The 24,215-nt window shown below is 44.1% G+C and overlaps 1 protein-coding gene across 3 annotated transcripts in view; it reads right to left on the minus strand.

Annotated features, from left to right (window-relative positions):
* sars2 (seryl-tRNA synthetase 2, mitochondrial) overlaps positions 1-24,215 on the minus strand; it is a gene marked incomplete at its 5' end in the record, with an annotated part of 83,945 nt that overhangs the window by 40,012 nt on the left and 19,718 nt on the right. For 2 of the 3 annotated variants that reach the window (XM_084318480.1, XM_084318478.1), the window contains 4 exons: positions 14,539-14,602; positions 14,962-15,016; positions 15,174-15,314; positions 15,774-15,803. In XM_084318480.1, coding sequence (XP_084174606.1) covers positions 14,539-14,602; positions 14,962-15,016; positions 15,174-15,314; positions 15,774-15,803 — 290 coding nt within the window. The remainder of the gene's footprint in view (positions 1-14,538; positions 14,603-14,961; positions 15,017-15,173; positions 15,315-15,773; positions 15,804-24,215) is intronic. The other variant, XM_084318479.1, reaches the window with a different exon arrangement.

Here is a 24,215-nt window from a genome sequence, read left to right on the forward strand (position 1 = left end):
ATTGGATTGGAGATGATGGGTGTTTAATCTGAAGACTTTGCACCAAAGGGACCAGCTGGGTCTGTGTGACACTCCATCTGTTCTGGTCCTGCTCAGCTGGGTCTGTGTGACACTCCATCTGTTCTGGTCCTGCTCAGCTGGGTCTGTGTGACACTCCATCTGGTCTGGTCCTGCTGGAGTCTACTCAACAGCTGTTTGGCAGTCATGAGATTATGTGTTGTGTTAAAATGCCAGTATTATGGGAAATATTGCCACCAACAATACTAACTTGACCAATAAATTAATACTAAGTAATTTATAAATAAATAATTCATCCGACAGTTAGTTTATAGATTAATCAGTGCATCTATACCTTCGGATGAGACGCTAAACCGAGGTCCTGGCTGAATCTCGGTTGTTAAAAGAACCCAGGACGCCTATCGCAAAGAGTATGGAGTTCCCCAACGTTCCTGGGGAACTCGCAGAGTGCGAGTAAACCTCGGTGAGTTCCAAATACTCATTGCTGTCAAGAGCACTGATTTCCATGCCGTTTACCATGGATGTCTTTATGACCTGTTCCTCGTTCATAGTTCTTAACAAAATGGTACTGTAGTTCTGCTTCCTGTTGCCTGCAGCTGACTGAGCAAGGACTCTGTGCAGAATGTTGCAGAACTTCCTGGATCCATAAAGGCGTATGTGAGAATCACCTTAGGCATAACAAAAAATATTGTAGGGAGGGAATTTATTTTATTTAATTTTTTATTTTATTCTTTCACATGGCGACTATGGATAGGTAATTTCTTTATTTAATTAAAATGTTCACAACAACATGGATGCATGTACTCTGCCAGCATGTTTAATATCCATAATACTAAAGGTTTGACTAAGATTTCTATGAAACTTTATTCTAAAAAAGAATAATATATTTTTTTAAACTCATAAAATATATTGGGTCGCACCTAAATCGGCAGGGTCGGTCGGCAACCGGAAACAAACCATTATTTTTTTTAGGCCTCATTACTTTTCTTCATTTAGATTTTTACGGGAACTATGGCGAGTTTGCATTCTGATTTACCGGCCCCAGTTTCACTCCACACCTCAGCTTGATTTGTGTATACTGTCACGGCTGTATCTTTAGAGTTTATCCTTCTCTGTATTAGGATATTTTCTGTTGATATGCAGGATTGTGGGATGTTTGAGAGAACACACTTGACAGGTAAGTCTCTTTTGGCAACCTTTACTCATGTGACCCACTTCAAAACATCCAAAACACACTCCCTGGGCGGCCGGGTAGTGCAGCGGACTAAGCGTCTGTCTACCACCACAGAGACAGTGGGATCGAATCCAGCTGTGGTGCTTCCAGGTTGGCCGACCATACTAACACAATTGGCAGTGTTAGCGGGTGGGAAACCCGGCGAGGGTGGGTCCTGGTCGCTGTAAACAGCGACTCCTACAGTTCGGTCGGGGCACCTGCACAGCAAGGGAAGGATCTAGGAGAGGTAGTGTGACCTTCCAAACGTTACTCTCCCAGTGAGAGTCCGCGCTGCCAAGTGAAAAGAAGCGGTGGGCTGGGTACACTTGTGTCGGAGGAAGCATGTGATGAGTGCGCAACGACCAGGAAGGGGATTGGGAATTGGCATAACAACTAACATTGGGATGGGAGAAAATCGGAAAAAAGGAGGAAAAAGATAATTCAAAACACTCTTTTTCTTCAAGAATTCCAGTTTTTCTTCATGCATTTTCTTTTTCAACTGTGAACATGAACTGAGCTCATGGTTTCCTTTGCAATGTAAACATTCGTTGGTTGTTTTTATTGGTGCTTTATCCACACATTCAGTTACAGCCTGCTTGTAGATGCTGCCTGTCACCTTTGCCACATTGGTAGCAAATCCACTGAATGCACTCTTAGGCCTTTTGTCTTTAGAGGGGAAGGGCTTGCCTGGTGGTGATATGACGGGCCTTCTTGTCTGTGTGGGATTTAAGCTTCCAAACAACGGATGTGATAGGATTCTGGATTGATAGTTTATTAATTCCACCAGCTCTGGATATTTTGGCCTTGTTCCATAACGATCCTGCAACTCACAAGCTTTGAATCTCCATCTTTCTTGTGTCTTGTAAGCCAATTTACTGAGAATGGCTCTCATGTTAGTTGGATGGTTCAATTCCTCCAAGTACTAAACGGAGCGCATGGCATTGAGACAACCATTGAGAAACAGAGTAAGCCTGCAAGGCCTCTGCATCTTCGGCTTTGATTATTGGCCAGCTGAGAACTTTGTCCAAGTATGAAGTGGCAATCTTGTGTTCGTTACCAAAATACTTCTTTAAAAGCTCTTTTGCTGTAGTGTAACCTCTGTCTGGAAGCATGTATTGGCAACTGCGCACCAGGTCCCTTGGCTGTCCTGATGTGAATTGCTCCAGGAAATACAGCATATCCTGGCGGTTCTCAGTTTTCCTCTCAATGCCATGTTCAAAGGCTCTTATAAATAATTGGTATTCCAGAGGGTCTCCTTTAAAGACAGGGATAGTGATTGATGGCAAAGTGAATTGTCCTTGTTGCTTAATGAGTTTCTGTTATCCTGTTTGTGGTGTGTAACTGGAAAAGCAGAGGTCATACGGTCTGAAAGATGAAGTATTTTCATATGACATTGCTTGTACTTTGGTGCCACCTAGAGGAGGATTAATGCGGATTGTATGCGTGGCATAGACTGAGGTCAAAGGGTCATATTCTTGATGCCTTTGATATGTTGGTTGTGATGGTATCTTTTTACACACAGATTCATATTCTGTCGTAGTTCTATGTGTTGCTCTTTCCACTGGTTCCTTGTGAGTGGGCCTTGATCTGGTTGGAACATCATCCATGTTGGTGCTGTCCAATCCAGCTGTCCATGACAGCTTTTATGATTGTTGTTCCGTTTCCTCTTGAATGTATCCTTCCAAGTATTCATTCATTCCATCTCCGATTGGTGCATTTCTTTAGGTACTAGGGATGCACCGATATGAAAATTTGCGGCCGATACCGATTGTTCAACCATCACAATCAACCGATACCGATACAGATTGTGGAAAAGAAATATATATAAAATTTTTTTTTATGAAACTACTGTATATTTGTATGTCTCTAAATGTTTTGCTGAATTGAAAATGGAGGACCCTTATGTAAAAACGCCGAAAGTCTTTTTCTGGTCTTCATCATCCAGTCCACTGTTGTTGTATTGAGCTGTACTGTATTGTACCCATTCTGCAATCTGTTAATAAAGTTTTCAATCAATCAATCAAACAGAACAATTTTGATTGACAGTCGATTCTGCCAATTACGTCACACCGCTTGCACCCGCCCTGCTTTTCTTACCACCAATCGGCAAGTACTTATTCGAAAGAAAGAAAGAAATTACCCCCGGCAGGCAAGTGTAATAAGAGATCAATGTTTTTATTATATCTGCTCATGTCGGGTGACATTCATCAGAACCCTGGTCCCGTAATGACACGGAACCAGAGACTACAGTCAAATCTGCTGACCCAAGAAGCAGCAGCCAGCACAACAGATAAACGGCTACCCACACAGACTGCGGCTAACGACATGATCAACGGCAACATTCCTCCTCTGCCACCTCTGCAAAAGAACCCACGAGAGGCCACAGCGAGAGGGAAGGAACCGGGGTTCACAACCGAGGCGCCCAGCACGTCGCGGGGACAAAACAGCGAGGCATCGCTCCTCACACCGGCGCCGGAGATCAACAGCATCCACGCAATTGACGCTTCAGCCAGCAGTTGCACCAGCCGACCAGCAAGCGGCGACATACCCTCACAGAAGCCCCAGCGGACTCGGCGAGTGGCTAAAGGGAGAGCGGCGCGGGACATCAAGGTCACCAAGGACCCGACAGTTAGCTTGGCTGGCCCCGTCAAGGCCGCCATGCCAGCTAGTCTACCCGGGCCGAGGCCAGGACAAAAGGCACCCCCCCTCCCCCACAATGGAGTACAATCAGACATATCTGTAATCAACCAGCCCCCCCCCCCACATCGCGGGCTTTCACACAAAGGAATACAGACTCCAGCAAAGGACAAAGCATCACCCCCTCCCCACCTCCCCACCCACGGCACAAACAGCAACAACGCCCCCCCTCCCCCCACCACAGGACAGGACACAATTGAACAGAGTTACCTCAACTGTGACGACGTCAATCTTATTACAAGCAAAAATGGACTTCACATATTTCATCTGAATACAAATAGCCTGAGACCTAAACTGGCTGAAATCAAACAGTTGTTTTTAAACGGTAAGGCTAACATATTGTGTTTCACAGAAACTAAATTAGACTCATCTGTACAGGATCCAGAGATTGAAATTGAAAACTACTCAATAGTCAGGCGGGATAGGAACCAGTATGGAGGTGGCGTCTGTGTGTATATACACAAGGATACCAAATACATCAACCGTACTGACCTTAACCATGATGAAATTGAAACTGTTTGGATTGAAATCTTATTAGACAGGGCGAAACCAGTACTAGTAGGCACAATCTATAGACCACCAGAACAGAGTGGCTTTTATGACACACTTGATGGGTGTTTAGCTGGGGTGGAGGGGGTAGAAAAAATTCTTATTGGGGACTGGAACACGGATATGCTGCGTAAATCAGCACCCGTCTTCAAGGCCTTCAGTAGATTTTCTGATCTGCACGGTTTCAGCCAGCTAATCACCCAACCCACAAGGGTATGCGATTCGACACAAACCACCATTGACCTCATTTTGACCTCTGACAAGTCAATGATCTCCAGTAAAGGGGTGATAGCATGCGGGTTAAGTGATCATTATATGATTTTCTGTACCCGCAAAAAGCTAAAACAGAAGGCCGGCTGTCACAAAACAGTCACATCTAGAGACCTCAAAACTTACTCTAGAGAGGCCTTTAACCTAGAATTGGGGAGCTTGGACTGGTCAGATGAACTCAGTGGTACACAGGTTGAAGAAACATGGCTTGGATTCAAAACCAAATTCACAGCAATACTCAACAACATGGCACCCATAAGAACCACCAGGGTTAAAAATCGCGCTGAGGCATGGATGCACACTGAAATACTGACCGCTATGAAAACCAGAGACAAAAAATGCTCTGAACTTCATAAAAGTCAGACAAAGCTTTCCAAAAGCTCAAACAGTGAACTCCAAGCCCACGTGGTTGAACTAAAAATCCAAAGAAACAGACTAAGAAATGACGTAAACACCATGATCAGAAACGCAAAAAGAAATTTCATCAACGACAAAACTGAGGAAAACAAAAACAAAACCCGCGAACTTTGGAAATTACTCAATAATCAACTAGGCTGCAGTAAAAAACTTAAAACCAGATTCTCAAACATAAACATAAAGACGGACAACACGCTCATCACAGACAAGCTGGATGTAGCCAATTACTTAAACATCTTCTTCACAAACATAGCCACAACACTGGTAAACAAACTACCCTCCCACTCAGGGCATTATGGGGTAGAACACATAGTAGCATACTACAAAAACCTAGGGGTCCACAAAGACGACTTCAAACTCGAAATGGTAACAACCGATGAGGTACTCAAAAAATTGAGCGCCCTCCAACCTAACAAGGCCACTGGCCATGACAACATCCCCTCCAAATTCCTCAGAGACGCAGCAGCCGTCATCACCCCAGTCATCACACACATAATAAACCTCTCTATAAGACAGGGGCACGTCCCCAAGGACTTCAAAATTGCGAGAGTGACCCCTCTACACAAAAAGGGCAGCAAATTAGACCCAGGCAACTACCGCCCTGTTTCCATTCTTACCTCCATCTCGAAAGTCATGGAGAAAATAGTCTACGAACAGGTCGAAAAGTACCTGGCGGAAAAAAACCTAATCTACGAATTCCAATCTGGCTTCAGAACGTCCCACTCCACTGACACATGCCTCCTCTATTTGAACGACCACATCAAACAAGAGGTGGACGCTGGCAAATACTGCGGCATGGTCATGCTGGACCTACAAAAGGCCTTCGACACTGTCAATCACTCCATTCTAATGGACAAGCTAAAAGCAATTGGTTTTGATAGCCTATCAGTGAGCTGGATGCAATCCTACCTGGAGGGGAGAGAACAGATGGTAGAGGTAAACGGTACTCTATCCCCCCCCCTCAGTGAGCTGTGGTGTTCCACAAGGAAGCATACTAGGACCGCTACTCTTCCTAATTTATGCAAATGACATGTCGTCAGCCTGTGACTGCAACTTGTTCCTGTTTGCGGACGACTCAGCCCTGCTGGTCTCTGACAAGAACAAATTGCAGGTTGAAAAAACCCTCAGCACGGAACTAGGCAAAATCTGCATATGGCTCGCTGATAACAAACTATCATTACACATGGGCAAAACAGAGTCCATTCTCTTCGGTTCAAATAACAAACTCAGCAAGACCGACGGATTCTCAGTTACAGTGGGTGACAATATTGTCACAAGGAAAGACGAAATTACCTACCTGGGTTCCATCCTAGAGGCAAATCTTTCCTGTGACAAAATGGCATCCAATGTAATAAAAAAAGTCAACCAACGAACTAGATTCTTGTACCGGATCTCCTCTCTGGTAAACAAGAATACCCTGAAGACTCTGGCAGGAGCACTCATTCAAGGGTACTATGACTATGCGTGCACCTCATGGTACCAAAGCACCTCAAAGGCACTTAAAACAAAATTACAAACATCACAAAACAAACTGGTCGGACTACTACTTGACCTGAACCCCAGAACCCACCTCACCCCTGCCCACTTTGCCAACCTAGGATGGCTTAGAGTAGACGACAGAGTACAGCAACTTGCAATGGGCCTGGTCTACAAGATACACTATACGACCGGGGTGCCCATGTACATGTCAAAATACTTCCCAAAGGTCAGTGAATACCACAACCACTACACCAGAGGAAGCTCAACAAATCATGTTAAACCCAGATTCGGCTCAAACAAGGGACTAAACACGTTTCGCAATTATGCCACAACAATGTGGAACGCCCTACCCAAAGCTGTAAAGGAATGTGAATCCCTGCCCACATTCAAAACCGCCCTTAAAGAGCACCTACGGGAGGCTGCAATTCGAAACTGGCCACCGTAAATGCCCAAAACCCCCACCACCTCCTAATAGACAGTCTCCTCCCCACCGCATGTATATATTCCCTCCCCGCCGTATGTATATTTCCCTCCCACCCACCCACCCCCTCCTAATGTACAGTCCCCTCCACATCATATGTATATACCGTAATTCCTCTAATAGTAACCCCGGCTTGTATTTGTTTCAACTGTAGCGGGTACCAGGCTTGTATTAGGAGGAGGCCTGTATAAGAGGGAGGCCTATATTTCAAATTTTCAAACGGATCATAATGAATAAATCAACATTTTGTGTCAGTTTGAACCCAGTAAAATGTACTGGATTCATTTATTGAAACCAAGTACAGTACTGTATGAAATAGTAAACAGTGCAATTACAGGTGGTCACTGGTCATTTCAACGTTTTCAAAGTGAAATCAAGTAACTAGCTCAGTATGCAGCTCAGTATATTAGTAACCCGGCTTGTATTAGGAGGCCGGCTTATAATTGCTTAGCTCAAGAGCGCACCCGGCCATTAATAGAGACCCGGCTTGTATTTGAGACCCGGTTACTATTAGAGGAATTACGGTACTCTGTCAGGATCTAGGGGTAACAGTACTGTATATTTGAATACCGCCTATGTCACAAATGTATCAGTACTAAATACCTATATGTCCCTATGCCATAAATGTCATGTATGTTGTGTATGTCATAAATGTCTATATGAATTGAAAATGGGGGACCCTGATGGAAACAAGACAAACGTCTTTCTCAGGTCTGCATCCCCTTAACAATTGTATGTATTGAGCCGTACTGTATTGTACCCATTCTGCAATCTGTTAAATAAAGTTTTCATTCATTCATTCATTCATTCATTCGTTTTTTCTTTACTTCCGGGAACTCCGCCATTGATTTACACGAGAGATCAACAACAACCATACCGTAGCTAATAACGTTAGATCCCCGCCGCTCACGAGTAGGATACCAGCGTCCGCAGGAGTACCAAACGAGGCATTAACTAGCTGGCTAGCTACTGAGAGCTCCTGATATCATCAGTTTGGCAATAGTTTTCGCAGTAACTAGCTATCGTTGTTGGAAAAACTTTAGCTTAACGTTACATGTATGATGTGAGTAGAACGAATAATCTAATTCAGATTCAGCTAGTGCCAGAATGCTTGTGACAGTTTGCTGAACGTCGGGGGAGCAGGCAGGGTTTTAGTTGCTTTCATTTTTTCAAAGTTTGAACGTGTGGACCAGATTGACGCAACACAAATTGACGGACATTTATCGGCCACTGGCATCTGCAAATTTGAGCTTATCAGCCGATACCGATACCCGACAGATATATCGGTGCACCCCTATTAGGTACAATTTGTGTTAATTCATGTGATAATTCATATTCTTTGATAATGCTTAACTTTGCTTTGTTAGCAATAGCAGCCATCTGAGTTTCCATCTCAATCTTTTCCTTCTCCATCTCAAGCTTTTCCTTCTCGGCTTGGAGCTCTGCTTCTTTTATCTCAAGCTGTTGCTTCCTTTTTTTTTTAAACTTTATTTTTTTTAGCGTTTATCGCTTTTCTGGTCAAGCATGACCGACAGAAACAGGTTGAAATGGGATGTAGAGCAGGGGAAGACATTCTGAGAAATGACGGCGGGTCCGGGAATCGAACTCGTGTCCCCCAGATCCGTGACGAGCACGGTTTTCCCCGACGCAGAAATAGCACCGAGATATGCTGTGAGCTACGGGAGCTCCCCGCTGTTGCTTCCTTTTAAGCCCTTCAGCCTTGACTGCTAGTTCAGCTTGTTCACTTTCCAGTTGCATTTTAAGAGATGCTATGGATGATCTTGAGGATTTTGATGAGCGTCTTGATCGCACATTGGAAACACTGTCCTTTGGAGCAATAGTCACCTTTTCATTTTGATCAATCCATTGTAATACACCGTCTTTGAATTCATCCACTGGTATTATTTTAGGGATGTACCACTCACTTTGATCAAGTTTAACATCATCCTCTCTGACATTACTGACAACAAAGTTTTGACACAATCATTTACATCATTCAGTTCTTGATATGCTTTGTTTAACTTGTTTTCCACTTTTGATTTAACAATTTCCACCTGGCATGTATGCTTCATTAAATCAAAGATTTAATTTTTCCTTCTGGTTAAAACACGCAATTTGGCGCTTCTAGATGCTTTCAATTCTTGTAATCTATTGGAATGTGCAGCATCAATTTCATCCACCAAACGTTGAATTTTCTTGTTCCTTTAATGTTAATGCGCAAGCATTAACAGCCAGGTTTTCGACAATGTGACATCCACAGCCTTGGTTGACACGTGCATGCACTTTTCCATAAGAAAACAGCAGAGATTAATTTGTTTGGTTTATAGAAAAGGGTATTTATTGTCATTTACTTGAAGCTTTGTTTAGCGTGGATGGGTTCTTACGACATGGAGGTGTGCTGGCTTATTCCCGTTGCATGGTGTCCTGTTTCCAATTTCTTAAAGTTTCCAAATCCGTAGCGCTTGCAATGGTCGAAAACCGTCTGGGCTGCCTTCCTTGTAGCCCCTTTCGTTACTGCGATGCAAGCCTCACTTGAATACGCAGTCACTTATTCCCACGTTAATGTGCACATCAAGCACTGGTTAAAGACGAGCGGTGGGTCCAAAATATATCAGATATAAATTTCAAAAGGTACCCACCATTGCATTAGGGTTTCACACACACACGCGGCAGGGTTTGAAAGCTCGGCGTTGCTAATAAACATTTTAATTCATTTTTATAAACGAGTAAAAAAAATCACTGAGCTAGCCTTGGCTAAAATGGCTGCTTCCGCATTTTCACGCAGGAGTGCTGTGATTGCTGGGTGCAGCAGGCACGTGACAAAGCAGCCAGCAATCACAGCGCTCCTGCGTGAAAATGCGGAAGCAGCCATTTTAGCCAAGGCTAGCTCAGATTTTTTTTACTCGTTCATAAAAATGATTTAAAATGTTTATTAGCAACGCCGAGCTTTCAAACCCCGCCGCGTGTGTGTGTGAAACCCTAATGCAACGGTGGGTAGCTTTGAAATTTATATATGATATATTTTGGACCCACCGCTCGTCTTTAACCAGTGCTTGATGTGCACATTAACACTATCAGTGCCACTTGTTAACATGGTAAAGCATGGTTGAATGCCACCACCCACTTCAATGATAGCGTTGTGAACGCATAATCTCCGTTTTAAATTATGGCTGTGTCTAATCTGCCCGTCGTTTATCAATGACTTGTTTGCAGTCAACATTGTCGAAACAGATTTTTTCTTTTTTCTTTTTCTTTTTTTTTTTAATCGCTTAATTTCCGTTTTATAGCATTTTGAAAAGCCCTCGTTTTCAAGGAAAATATAAAGATTCTGTGATAATCGGCATTTACTGGAATATTCTGGCATACACAAAAACGGTGTAATTTTTCGGCCTATTTATGAATCGTTTTCAAATAAACGCTAGATTATCGATAGTATATGTGTATTTATGCACGCTATAGAAGCGGGCTGAAATACCGATTCTCTCATTTCCTGATCGCACACACACACACACACGCATAGGGCAAACGCTGATATCTCTGTGAAAATAGCTCCGATTATCCTAAGACTGGTAAAATAAATTCCTTACCTCAGATCAAATGTTATCCAAAAAGATTATTGCAATTCCTGATCGCCATTCCAAATATCGATCGCGTTTATTGATTCAGCGTTGGGTACTGTAAATACATAATCCACGTGTTTTCCGGGCCGGCGATCACAATGGATTCTTCAGTTGGCTTGACGGAAATGTAAAATGAGGAAACTGGCTCGCCAAAATGGGCTGGACCAGACACGCCTCCATATTGTCGAAGCAATACGCATCCAAATCATACAAATAAAAGATGTTATCAATCAAGTTAATTTCCAATCGTTTTCCAAACAATATTGCTTCATATATTTAACTAAATAAATAAATAATAAGGACTGAATCTGGCTCCAACAATTCATTCAGTTTGACAGTTATTGAGAGTGAATGAGTTTGAGTATGGCCACAAGTGATGTCATCAGGGACATTGGGTCTCATTCACCAACGGACTTAAGACAAAAGATCAGACAAGATTTTGTCCTAGCTCCACTTAAGAAATTTTCTGGCCGAATTTGGGATTCACAAACAGTCCCTTCTCCTGGACTAAGAGCAGGATTTAGGAGCACTGAAGAGCAGTCGTAAGTCGGACAGACTGGTGTGCACCGTGTTCTTAAGGGCTTTATTTGGGAGAAATCATGGTGATTGCGTTCATGTCGACTACAGACATCCTTGGAATTAAATAATCATAATAATAATAAATGAGACAATATTTGTATGATAAGAAATTACGTTATGCATTTACAGTCATGTCTCAACGATGCATCGTGATGTCTGAAAATAAATAATAGCACTACACAAACACTGCAAATTATGGTGAATAAATAACTAAATAAAAAAGATAAATATTGTTATTATTTATTGTTGGTTTTATTTTTGGACATTACTTATTGTATACATTGTAAGAGCCAGTGGATAAACATTCCACTGATAATCTTGCCCGGACAACAGACGTGCTGTCCAAGTCCGACAGCGATTAATTGCAGGGATGTAGGATGAATAAGCATGCAATTTGACTTACTTGATTTTGTCACTATTAGATACAGTTTACAATTTCTCTCAAGAACCGCCTTGTTTCGCGCTCCTGGCCACCTGTCACACTCACGCTCGCTTACTATACGTGCAACGAATCGTTCCAGCAACAGTAGGCTTTAGACTATACAGTGTGTGTGTGTGTGTGTGTGTGTGTGTGTGTGTGTGTGTGTGTGTGTGTGTGTGTGTGTGTGTGTGTGTGTGTGTGTGTGTGTGTGTGTGTGTGTGTGTGTGTGTGTGTGTGCGCGGTGAGGCAGGTGGCCAGGAGCGCAAAACAAGACGTTATAAATATGGAATATTAATACAGTCTATTCCACTATAGCTATAGTGTGCTGTATGACGACAATACATTTAAATCTAATTTTGATCAATCGCAAAGCCTTCCGCACTACCTGTTTAATACGGAGCAATGCTGACCCTCGTTTTGCGCACGGCCCTCGCATTATAATGAGCTGGAGGGGCGTGTGAGTGTCTGTATGCAAATGAAGTAAATGAGAACGCGCTCCCCAGTTTGTGAATGAGTGACGTACGATCATTCGGGGTTCGCAGCTGTTATCATTTCGCAAGTTAAGACAACCTCTCCACGCATTGGTGAATCCGGGAGTAATTGTCATCGGCTTTCTCTTACAACCTTCCAAGGAGGTTGTCGTTAAGACAATGTTGGTGAATGAGGTCCATTGAATCCTTGTGTTGTGAAAAATACCAATACCTTGTCTTATAGGGACGGCTACCTTATAATTGAATTTAGCTGTAACTTAACACAACACAAGGATTCAATGTCCCAGATGTCATTACTGGTGGCCATATTCAAACTCATTCATATCTCTTAACCACCTAAACCTGCACGGACTACAACGTATGACGAATATTACAGCAGTTAGGGTACCTTGTTACTGCACATTCTTTATTGCCTATATTTTTATATATACCGGTAACTAATAGGACATACAGACCCTCATCTGCACATTTGTTTACATTGTTTCTTTTTCTAATATTTTTATATTAAGATGTAATTTTATTGCCTATAATGTCTTTCTACTATTACCCTGCCCGTACCTGTACCTCCCCCATACTGCTATGATGCCCGAATTTCCCCAAGGGGATCAATAAAGGAATATTTAAGGGGATCAATAAAGGAATATTTTATTTTATATAATTGAGATTATGTGCAAAATAAATATGCATTGTTTTTTTTTATGAAGTGCCCCTTTAAGTTTTCTGTTGCCCATGAAGGCAGCCTGACATCAGATTGCAGCAGCACTTTAACAGAGCATTTCTGAACAATCTTAGTACTTCTGAATAAAATTATTCTAGTTTGTTTTTATTTTCAGACTAGATGCTTTGGAACATTTAACTCACGTGTCAAACTGAAGGCCTGCAGGCCAAATCCGGCCCATCTAGATTTTTCAACCGGCCCACAGACTGAACTTGCTTATCAGTTCATTTTGGCCCGCTGCCTCTCCTAGGCGCAATTCAACTGGCCTGTGAAAGAAATCAAGCACACCTCGCGCAAATGTCCTGACCTTTCAAGCAAATGCAGAGCTTTATCTGAACCTGCATCATGTTTTTATTGAATAAAAATTCATCAATCTGCTTTCGTGGACCATTGGAGGAGGACACAATATTTTGTCTTCAGTTGTACCTCGTGTTTTTATTCACTTTTGCTTTTAAAAGCTTGTCAGTCATCCGCTTTCACTCGACTCATTCTTATTCGGTTGTATCTAATTTAAATTTATCAAGTGGTTTATTGCCAATTCATCATACCTACTCTGCAATCAAATATAAGTGTCAATCATTTATTTTGGCGCAAGACCAGTGAAAGTGAGGTGTTGTTCTTCATTCTGCAATAATACAGGACCAGTTTAGCCTACAATTGCTAGTATTACAAACTCTTGTGGGTGAATAATTCATTAAATCATAATGTAATTTCAATATAGAAAAAAAAAAATCTATAATAACAAGCCAATTATCCATATATGATGCATCCTTGCCCACCTTTTAAACCGCCCTCATTGTATAGATAAACAATTACCAATTAAGCTAGTGACCTCAGGAAAATATGTAGGTATTAGGCATTATTATGTGTCCAGCCTGCAAAATCGTATTTTTTACTATTACAATTGTATTTGTAATTTCAGCCCCCTTGGTAATTGAGTTGACACCCCTGATTTAACTGAAATGTTGCTAAGCAGTAACTTTTAATGGTTTATTTTTGTAATCAATTTATTGGACTCAGTGGAGTAATCATGACATCCCTGCTGAATTTCCTCTTCCTAAAGCCTGAAATGATCCGAAACGTTTCCTCTTCCTGGTCTGAAAATAATTCTTACATTAAACCACCATGAAACCTGTAGCTTCTTCAAGCTTCTATCAGAAACTTGTATTAAACATTAAGTTGACTAGTTACGCTGCTGGCCAGTACGACTTATTACCATAGTGTCTTTATACCTGTATTACTGTACATATTAATACTACAAATCTAAATAGCACTATTACTCAGTAGTACTAATTTATATATTTTATATCCCGTTTAATCACCTGTATATTGTACCGGTATATTACTATTGCACTTTACTGTTACATTTGCACTCTGGCTGGATGCCAAACTTATTTTCGTTGTACTGTACTTGTACTGTAATTATAATCTAATCTAATCTTGGACATATTTGAATTCAAATGTATTATAAGAGAAAGTCCCCTTTTATGATCTTCTCATTAACAGATAAGCTAAGCTGACCCAATTGGACCACAAATCTGGAACCTCTTGCCCTTGGAATGATGTGGAGAAAGAAGTCACTCACCTTTGTCTAATGAGCCCCAGCTCCTCTCCCAGATCTACGTGGCCTCTGGGCTTGAAGTTAAACACTGCAGCAGAAAAACAACAAGGATAGAATATTAACATTTGGCCCCCAAATTATTTAGCAAGTGCCTATGTAATTTAAAGGGGCATTTGCACATAATCTCACACATATTCAAAAACTGTAAAACGGTTTTGCACACATTAATTTAGTTTGCGCACAGGCATGACTGACTACAAATCGACGAATATTCAAATTTTCGGCGATTTGAACATTCATGACTGACTAATCGTATTGTTACTTATGTGCCATCTTTGCCGTGGAAATGGCAGATGTTCAAAGTCGTAACATACGCAACATGTCATCTAACTAGTGTGCAATGAATCTCTCTCTCTCTCTCTCTCTCTCTCTCTCTCTCTCGAACACCTGGCTTTTCTCCAACCAGCTCCACAACTCGGGCCTGGCTCTCGTCACCGATTGGCTGAGGAGGAGAACAATTTCTAAATTACTAGATTTGTACAGTTATATTGCATAATATACTGAAAAAGGTTTCAGTGCCTAATCATCATTATCTGTGTGTGTGTGTATGTGTGTGTATACGTGTATGTGTATGTGTGTGTGTGTGTGTGTCCCCTCACCACATCAGGGTGTGTGCTGTTGGGCAGCATCAAGGCTTTTCTGTAGTGCTCCTGCTCCAGGTCAGTCTCTTTGGGGTAGAGCTGAGCCAGCGAGGTGCGGATGGCACGGCCTCTCTCTCTCGCCTGAGCGTATTCTGCCAGCTGAATTAAACAGACATGGAGAACTCGTCGTTGCCATCATGCTGCTACTACGATAAGCGTTGAATTGCTCTGCCATTCTGAGTTACATTGACACCCAGACACATGTTGAATGAACGTGCCAAGAAGCTAGCCTAGCTTAGCACAAATGAATGGAAGCGGATAAGGACCAGCTAGCCTAGCTGTTGGCCAAAAACACCTCTCCCTAATTTTTTTTATCATTTTATTTACTGTTAGAGAAGAGAATTACAGATTTCCAAGAATATCTGGCACAAATCAAGTGTCTCTAAACCATGTTTTTGATAAGATTGCTTTCAGTTTGCAGTTGCACTTGTTTCATCCACCCCCTATCCAAAATGTATGACAATAATACAAAAACAAACTAAATGCTCTCACTTCACTCTCTGCTACTACTCAACCACACTGTAGTCCCTCAACCATACTGTATGCCACACAACTTACACTGGCAAGGGCCTTCTTGTCGTGCTGCTCCTGTGGGGATGACAGTATGAACATGTCATGTTTATGCATACAGTTTTATACCATTATCAACAACACAGAGGACTGGGCAGAACTTTGTAACACTTTGCAGTATCTGGTGTCGGTTTTACAGACGGAGATTAAAGGTACATATAAAACCTGTATTTTTTTTTAATACATCCACAGAGCTTTTAGAAAGTGAAGATTTTTTATATTCACAGTTAATTATATTGTTTACACTATTTATTTTTTCTCATATTTTGATATCCAGATCTAATTGTATTGCTTATATTTATGTCTTTCTACTAAGGCTGTCCCCGAAGCCTGTTTTTGGGATTCAAACTTCGTCAGGGTTTTTCGAACAAACTTTCGAACCTTCGTTTTTAATTAAAAAAATATTAAAGGCTTCCGGTTCCGGGTCGGAAGGATGTGAACGTTTCTGAGCCACGCTGCCGCTCCCGAACTTTTATTTTACTTTAAAAAGCCTTTTCTTTTTATTTTCAAGATGATTGAACCACTAATATACAACATCCATATCTAAGACTGTACTATTCGACCCAAAAAGGAAAAAAAATAACGAGCGTGATGACTGCACGAGTCTTGAGAAGCGAGGCCGCCCCTGTGGATGGGGCTACCATGGCTAAGCTAATGGAGGAGCTCAAACAGGCCTTCACCACGGAGTTCAGAACGTTTGCTGCCTCGCTCGAGTCTAGACTCGACGGCTTCCAGCAGGAGATCGCAGACCATTCCCAACGCTTGACCTCCGTGGAGGACGGCATGGATAGGTGGTCGGACAGGATGGTGGAACTAGAAGTAAGATGCACAGCTCAGGATATAGTCATCGACAAGCTAAGAAACAAGCTAATTGATGTTGAGTCACGTAATCGGCGTTCTAACATACGCATCCTGGGCCTGGACGAATCCCTGCACAGCAACCGTCCCACTCGTCCCAGTGTCTTTTTCGCGGAGGTCCTGGTGGAAATCATGGGGAAAGATGTCCTCGCTACACCACCGGAGCTTGACCGTTGCCACAGGACGCTAACACCCAGACCAGCACCAGGCTCCAGGCCTAGGGCCGTAATTGCCCGCTTACATCACTACAAGATCAAAGAAACTATTATCCTGGAAGCTCGCAAGAGGAGAGGGAATCTGACATACAGAGGGAAACCGGTCGCTATTTTCGAAGACTATCCCCCCGAGGTGGTCGAGCAACGATCACAATACCGTGATGTCATGGGGCCCCTGTACAAGCGCGGATTTAAACCATCGCTCCAGTTCCCTGCGAGGCTAATCATCCGAACCAAGGAGGGCAGGCTGCATCTACCGTCGCCCAAGGACGCCGTGGACTTCCTGAGGACCCGACCCAGAGGGACCTCGACACCGGTTTCGCCAGGGCGAGACGCAGGCATGACGCTGGCCCCACCGGGGCGAGACGCGGACCCGACACCGGCTTCACCAGGGCGAGACGTGGGCCTGATGCTGGCTCCACCGGGGCGAGACGCGGACCCGACACCAGCTTCACCGGGGCGAGACGCGGACCCGGCGCTGGCTCCACCGGAGCCGAACGCGGACCCGACACCGGCCTCATCAGATCCTGACGTGGTAGTAGCGATGGACCGCTAGCATACTGCTACGGCTATCACACAGAATGGGGTCGCATTTGGTATCTTATTACATATGCGAGTATGGATGACTACTCGACATTAGGCCTCGCCTGGAAAGTTATCTTTTTATTTTTCTCTCGCTATCTGACATAAGGGGAGGAGGGGGACAAGTATGTTGTATATGACTGTTGTACTGATGCACGACCATAGCCACGGGCTGGGTTGCTAACTGTTAACGTTTCGGAAGGAGCGGGACCTATTCTATTCCGTTTCGGATATTTCTGCCACGCTTATGACTTTTACGCGATATACCAGCTCCCGGCCATGTTTTTGATCATTGCCACCGGGATGCATTTACTGTTGTTTACACGTCGAGCGAGAGGGGGTCTCGTGACTGCACCACCTGCTTGACTCTCAACCGGTCCATGCAACCCGCATGGCTCCCATTAATGTTTGCTGCTGACAATGTGCTCGCGGGAGCGGCGGGCGGCCCCCGGCACAGCGCCCTCCTCTGGTAGGGAGGCATAACTGTGTGGGGTCGAACCAGCGTCAGGGGAGATAACAGTCTCGCGGACAGGGTATCGCCCCCTCCCGGCCTGGTGGTGGTACTGCGCGCCTGTTTTGTCGCAGCATGCCTGGCAGATACACCCCCCCCCCCCCCCCCCCCCCCCCCCCTTTTACCGACAGTTCTGGGTTCCAGCCGTTGACCTTACTATTGGCTTATGGTTCAATTTGATTTTTTCTTGTTTGCTTTACACTCTGAGGCACTTTTGTATACAGGGAAATGTGGCAGTTGGCCACGGAGATGGTTCTACGAGTGGTAGGTTTGAAGTTTCTGGAAATGTTGGTGAGTCCCTGTGATGTTGGGGAAAGACCCACCGGTCCCACACATTTATATGTTTTTTATGTCATTATTATGTGTTTTATGTATGGCTCGAAATACGTGTGCATAGTGTTTAGGTTAAGTGCATTCTACATGCCCACAGGCTTGCCCAGGTCTGCCCCACCTACACGCCCTTCAATGTTCTATGGCTACGGCTAACTCTGAGAGCTTTAAGCTCTGCTCCTGGAATGTTCGAGGCCTGCAGAGGTTGGCTAAGAGGAAGGCGATTCTGACCTTTTTAAGGAGGGAAAATGTGTCGATTGCTTTTTTACAAGAAACTCATATGGGGCCCAACGACACTGCTAAACTCCAAAAGAGCTGGGTAGGACAGGTCTTTGCTACAAACTATTCTACGTTTAGTAGGGGCGTGGCCATATTGATCAATAAAAATCTCCCCTTTAGACTTATAACTTCCTCTGTGGATAGCCAAGGTCGCTATGTGATTATTAAAGGGGTTCTTAAGGGTAAAGAAATGACATTTATGAATGTATACTGTCCCCCAGGCTATTCCCCTGACTTTCTATCCAAGATATTTGCTGAATTTAATGGCCTGGCCTCTGAGAACGCCTTTGTGGGCGGAGACTTTAATTGTCACCTCATACCGTCTCTTGACAAACTCCCACCCAGTCTGGCTCCCCCCTCTAGGCAAGCAAAGATGCTCACCTCCCTATGCGAAGACACTGGATACTCAGATGTCTGGAGAACCCTTTGCCCATCAGAACTGAAGTTCACCTTTTTTAGCGGCCCACACAAGAGCAACAGTAGAATAGACTATATCTTCATCCCTTCCTCTAAGCTCTTTCTAGTATCGTCCTGCACAATCGGAAGCATCGTTCTATCGGATCACGCCCCTATATATCTGGTCTACTCCCTGTCAGAAGAGAGAGCGCTGTCGAGGCGTTGGCGCCTCAACCCATACCTCCTCAAAGATGATATATTTGTCTCCTATTTCAAATCGGAATTTAAAATGTTCTACTCAATTAACTTTCGCTCTACGGATAACCCGTCTCTACTCTGGGAAACATCTAAGGTCTTTTCTCGTGGACTGATTATATCTTGTGTATCATCCAAGAAGCGCAAGAAAAATGAACAATGTAAACTTCTTGAATCCAAACTAGCCGACCTTGAAAATCAGCATGTTTCAAACCCAGCCCCGGCTGTGCTTACGGAGCTTACGGCCACCAGAGCGGCGCTAAACACTCTTCTGATCCAGGACGCCGAATATTCTCTTAAATTTGCCAAACAGAGAATGTACGAACACGGTGACAAGCCGGGTAGGTGCCTGGCTAACTTGCCGAAAAAAAGGGCTGACACCCAAGTAATAGCCTCAATCTCCGACTCCAACAGGGTCAGGTCCTTTGACACCAAAACTATTAACAAAGAGTTTGCCTCTTTCTATGCCCAACTCTATAGGACCGAGCGACCCGATGGTGCTCTCGCTGACATGCAGGCCTTCTTCGCCGAGTTACACCTCCCTAAGGTATCGAAAGATCAGAACTTGCTCCTTAACGCCCCAATTACGAAGGAAGAAGCTCTGGGCGCCCTTAAGGCTATGCCATCTGGTAAGGCTCCGGGCCCGGACGGTTTCGGATGCGAGTTTTATAAAGAGTTCGGTCATATTCTATTAGATCCCCTGCTGGCAATGCTTAATCACTCCGCTGAGGTGGGGATACTGCCCCAGTCTCTACGGGAGGCTAATATCTGCCTTCTCCTTAAGAAGGGTAAATGCCCTGAGGAGTGCGCCTCCTATAGGCCTATAGCCCTACTCAACTCGGACCAAAAGTTGCTTTCCAAGATCCTGTCCATGCGCCTGGAAAAAGTACTCCCTTTTATTATTAATGAAGATCAGACCGGTTTTATTAAGGGTAGGAACTCTACCGACAACATGAGACGGCTCCTCAATATCATCCAAATGACTCGTGAGACAGACCACCCCGCGGTGGTTCTGTCTCTCGACGCGGAGAAGGCGTTTGACCGTGTAGAATGGCCGTATCTATTTTTAACCCTCGCTGAATTTGGCTTAGGTGACACCTTTATTGACTGGGTCAAGGTTCTTTACAACTCGCGGATGTCGGCGGTCGTGACTAATGGACTTAGGTCTAGCAACTTTCCTCTGCAGCGGGGGAACCCTCAGGGGGACACTTTTAGCCCTTTACTATTCGACATGGCCATAGAACCACTCGCACAGGCCGTAAGGCAGTCAGCCGAGATCTCAGGTATTAGAGTGGGCGGGAGGGAGCACAAAATCACTCTTTACGCGGACGACGTGCTGATCTTCGTGTCTAAACCTGACTCTTCAATTCCATGTCTAACCCGCATGATTTCCACATTTGGAACCTTCTCGGGGTACAAAATAAACTTTTCCAAATCCGAAGCAATGCCACTTGGGACACTCAAATCTGTCCCGATACTGCCCGAGCCCTTCCCATTTCGCTGGTCGCCCTCCGGCTTCGTTTACCTAGGAGTATTTGTGACACCCACCTATGATACATTGTTTAAGGCCAATTTTCCCCCTCTTTTAGACACCATAAGGGCAGACTTGGTTAGATGGGCCCCCTTACCGATCTCCTGGCTGGGTAGGATTGCCCTCGTCAAGATGAACGTACTCCCCAGACTGTTGTACCCTCTCCAAATGATGCCAGTGCTGCTGACAAACAAGGTTATCAAGGTGCTGGAAGGCTGGCTAAGCTCATTCATTTGGAATTGGAAGAAACCGCGTCTGAAAATGGCCAAATTACAGATGGATAGTGAAGATGGGGGTCTAGACCTACCTAATATTAGACACTACCAGCTGGCGGCACACCTTAGGGTGCTGGTCGGCTGGTTCAGAGCAGACCCACTGTCAATATGGCTGGACGTTGAATCCTCGCAATCTAAGTCCCCCCTGTGGAACCTACTATTTATCAAAGACTTTAGGTCTGTGAGGAAGGTGTGCTCCAACCCCATCACATTATGTTCCGTCAAGGCCTGGAAGACTGTCCGTAAGGTGGAGGGCCGAGCCAAGCTGACCTCTCCTCTTACCCCGATTGTAGACAATCCCGACTTTAAGCCAAACCAAATCGGCGGCGGCTTCAAGACCTGGTATAAGCAGGGCATAACCGATCTTGGCCACCTGTTTGATGGCCGGACCCTAATGTCCTTTACACAGCTGCAGCAGCGATATGGTCTATTGAAAGCGGAATTTTTTAGGTACCTACAAATTAGGCAGTTTATCACCAAGGACACCTCACTTTTAACTGACATCTCCACCTCGCAGGTGGAGAAGGCCCTCTCCTTACAGATCCCCAAAAAACAAATATCTATCTTCTATAGTACTCTGAACCTTAATTCATCTTTATCTTCGTATGTTACTAAACAGTCCTGGGAAGAGGATTTGGACATAGAAATCACAGATGCAGACTGGCAGGATACGTGGACCTACGCAAAAAAAATCTCAGTTTGTAACCGCACCAAGGCCATCCAAATTAGAATATTGCATCGCATCCATATTACCCCCGCCCGTAAAAGTAAAATGGATCCCAATACGTCCCCACTTTGCTTTAAATGCAAGATAGAGATTGGAAATCACGTCCACTGTTTTTGGACCTGTGTAAAACTACAGAGCTACTGGTACGACGTTGTAGAAGTACTGTCTGACGGACTTCCGGTTTGACCGCGGAAGAACATGGCTGCTTAACTCGCGAGCTCCCCGACAGCAAAATGATTTAGCCCCGGGAAACATTTATTAACAACACCAGGGTATATATTTAATAGGGATGACAGAAGGGGCTATCACGAGACGTAGGGCGACCACGATTACAACTGAAAAGGACGACGGAATGGCAGAGAATGACGAAGTAACGGGAGGAAAAGATGGCGACGATGACTGTGAACAAGAAGCCACGCTGTTGAACATATACAACGAGCTCAAAGACTTCAGAAAAGACAATGAGCGTCAGTTTCGGGAGATAAGGAATGACATGAACAAAATGAACGACAGGCTCGGTGAAACGGAGGGGAGAATCGGAGAAAATGAAAATGTGCTTGATGCGGCGACGGTTTTAATAAAAAAACTGATACAGAGGCAGGCCGACATGGAGGCTAAACTGCTCGACCAAGAGGGCAGAACGAGGAGAGAGAACCTGCGGGTGTATGGTATCCCGGAGGAGAAAGAGGGAAAAGACATGCATGGATTTCTAGACGGCTTGTTTAAGGACGCACTCGGACTGCCTCATGACATGGACCTTCGTATCGAACGAGCACACCGGGCACTGGCCCCAAGGCCTAACAACCCACAGCTGAAGCCACGGTCAATCGTGGTTAAGTTTGGGAGTTACAAAATGAAGGAAGAGATAATACGCCGAACATGGCAGAAAAAGAACGTCTCATGTGGCAACGATCGCTTCTATGTCGACCATGACTTCCCCACTGAAATACTGAAGAAGCGAGGAGAATATGCCGAGGCCAAGAGAATAATGAAGGAGAAGAATCTCAAGTTCCAGACACCGTATCCAGCGAAGATGAGGGTATTCTACGAGGATGGCACCCGCCTGTACCAGAGCGCGGCGGAGGCGACGGCGGATATGGCAAAACGTGGATTCAAGATCACCGTGGTGAACCCGACTACCGACCCGGACCGAGAGGAGATAATGCGGCTGTCTACCTGGCAGACAGTGGGAAGAAAACGGGGACCGGGGGACGACATGCAGGCGACGGGGACTGAACGCCCCACACAGCAGGGCAATGGTCATCACGGATACCGGGAGAAACTACAGGGATTCAGACGGGGACAGTCGGAGGCGGACAATTGAGATAAAGTTCATGAAGCGCATGGATACAGATAAGTCACGGGGGCATCGTCATAGAATAAATAACATCACAAAATGCCAATATGTATATAAAAGAAAAGACAAAAAAATAAAAAGGGGATTGAAAAAAAAAAGAAATATAAAAAAAAAATATGTGTAATGAGAATAGAGGGCAATAGATAGGAGAATATGATAAAACTGTGGGAGGGGAAATATCCCGGATGGATACAGGAAAAGTATAACGAAATGAACCACAGGCCATTATGGCTATGTCATAGAAGTTACAATATACCAATATATATCAGAGATATACAAATGTTAATTGTTGGAAACGTTACAGTTTTGTCAAGTTCAGTTGAATTGATCGCACTGTATATAGATTACAGTGTGAGCCATACGTTACATCAGGGTATACAAGATAGTAGGGGCACAGTTTTGGGCAACCTGCCTTGTGCCATATGCACTCCTCTGTTAGTCGAGGGGGACCAAGGTGCATGGGTGAGTATCGATCTCACACTCGGTACGACTGTTCTATCTGGGGTCATATCGAACGTAGCTTGGGTAAATGTGGGGGGGGGAAATGTATTTATGTTTTTTTTATATGTTCTTTTTTATTTCATTGTATGCTATACTATTGTATATATATCTTCACAGTCTCAGGCACTAGAATACGTCCTGGATTGCACAGGGGAGATGCATTACGAGGAATATGGGGCTGATTAAAATAATATCGTGGAATATAGACGGATGTCATCATCCCATTAAGAGAAAAAAGATATTGACGTTCTTGAAACAAAAAAAGACAGATATTGCACTAATTCAGGAATCACACCTGGATGAGGAGGAGTCGGCCAAGCTTAAAAGGGATTGGGTGGGACAAATATACTATAGTACGTTCTCTTCTAGGAAGAGGGGGGTGGCAATATTGGTGAGAAAAAACTTAGACCTAAAGGTGCACAATAGTTTCTCACATGATGAGGGAAGATGGGTTATACTGGATGCTGATTTAGAGGGGCAGAGGACTACTTTAGCTAATATATATGCGCCCAACGGGTCATCCTCAGACTTTTTCCATGAGGTATGTGAGGTGATCAGGAAAATAGGGAATAGCAACGTAGTCATAGGGGGGGACTTCAACTTGGTTGGAAAC

This window comes from Notolepis coatsorum, assembly GCF_963971535.1.
Source record: "Notolepis coatsorum genome assembly, chromosome: 1".
In the NCBI taxonomy this organism is placed as follows: Eukaryota; Metazoa; Chordata; class Actinopteri; order Aulopiformes; family Paralepididae; genus Notolepis; species Notolepis coatsorum.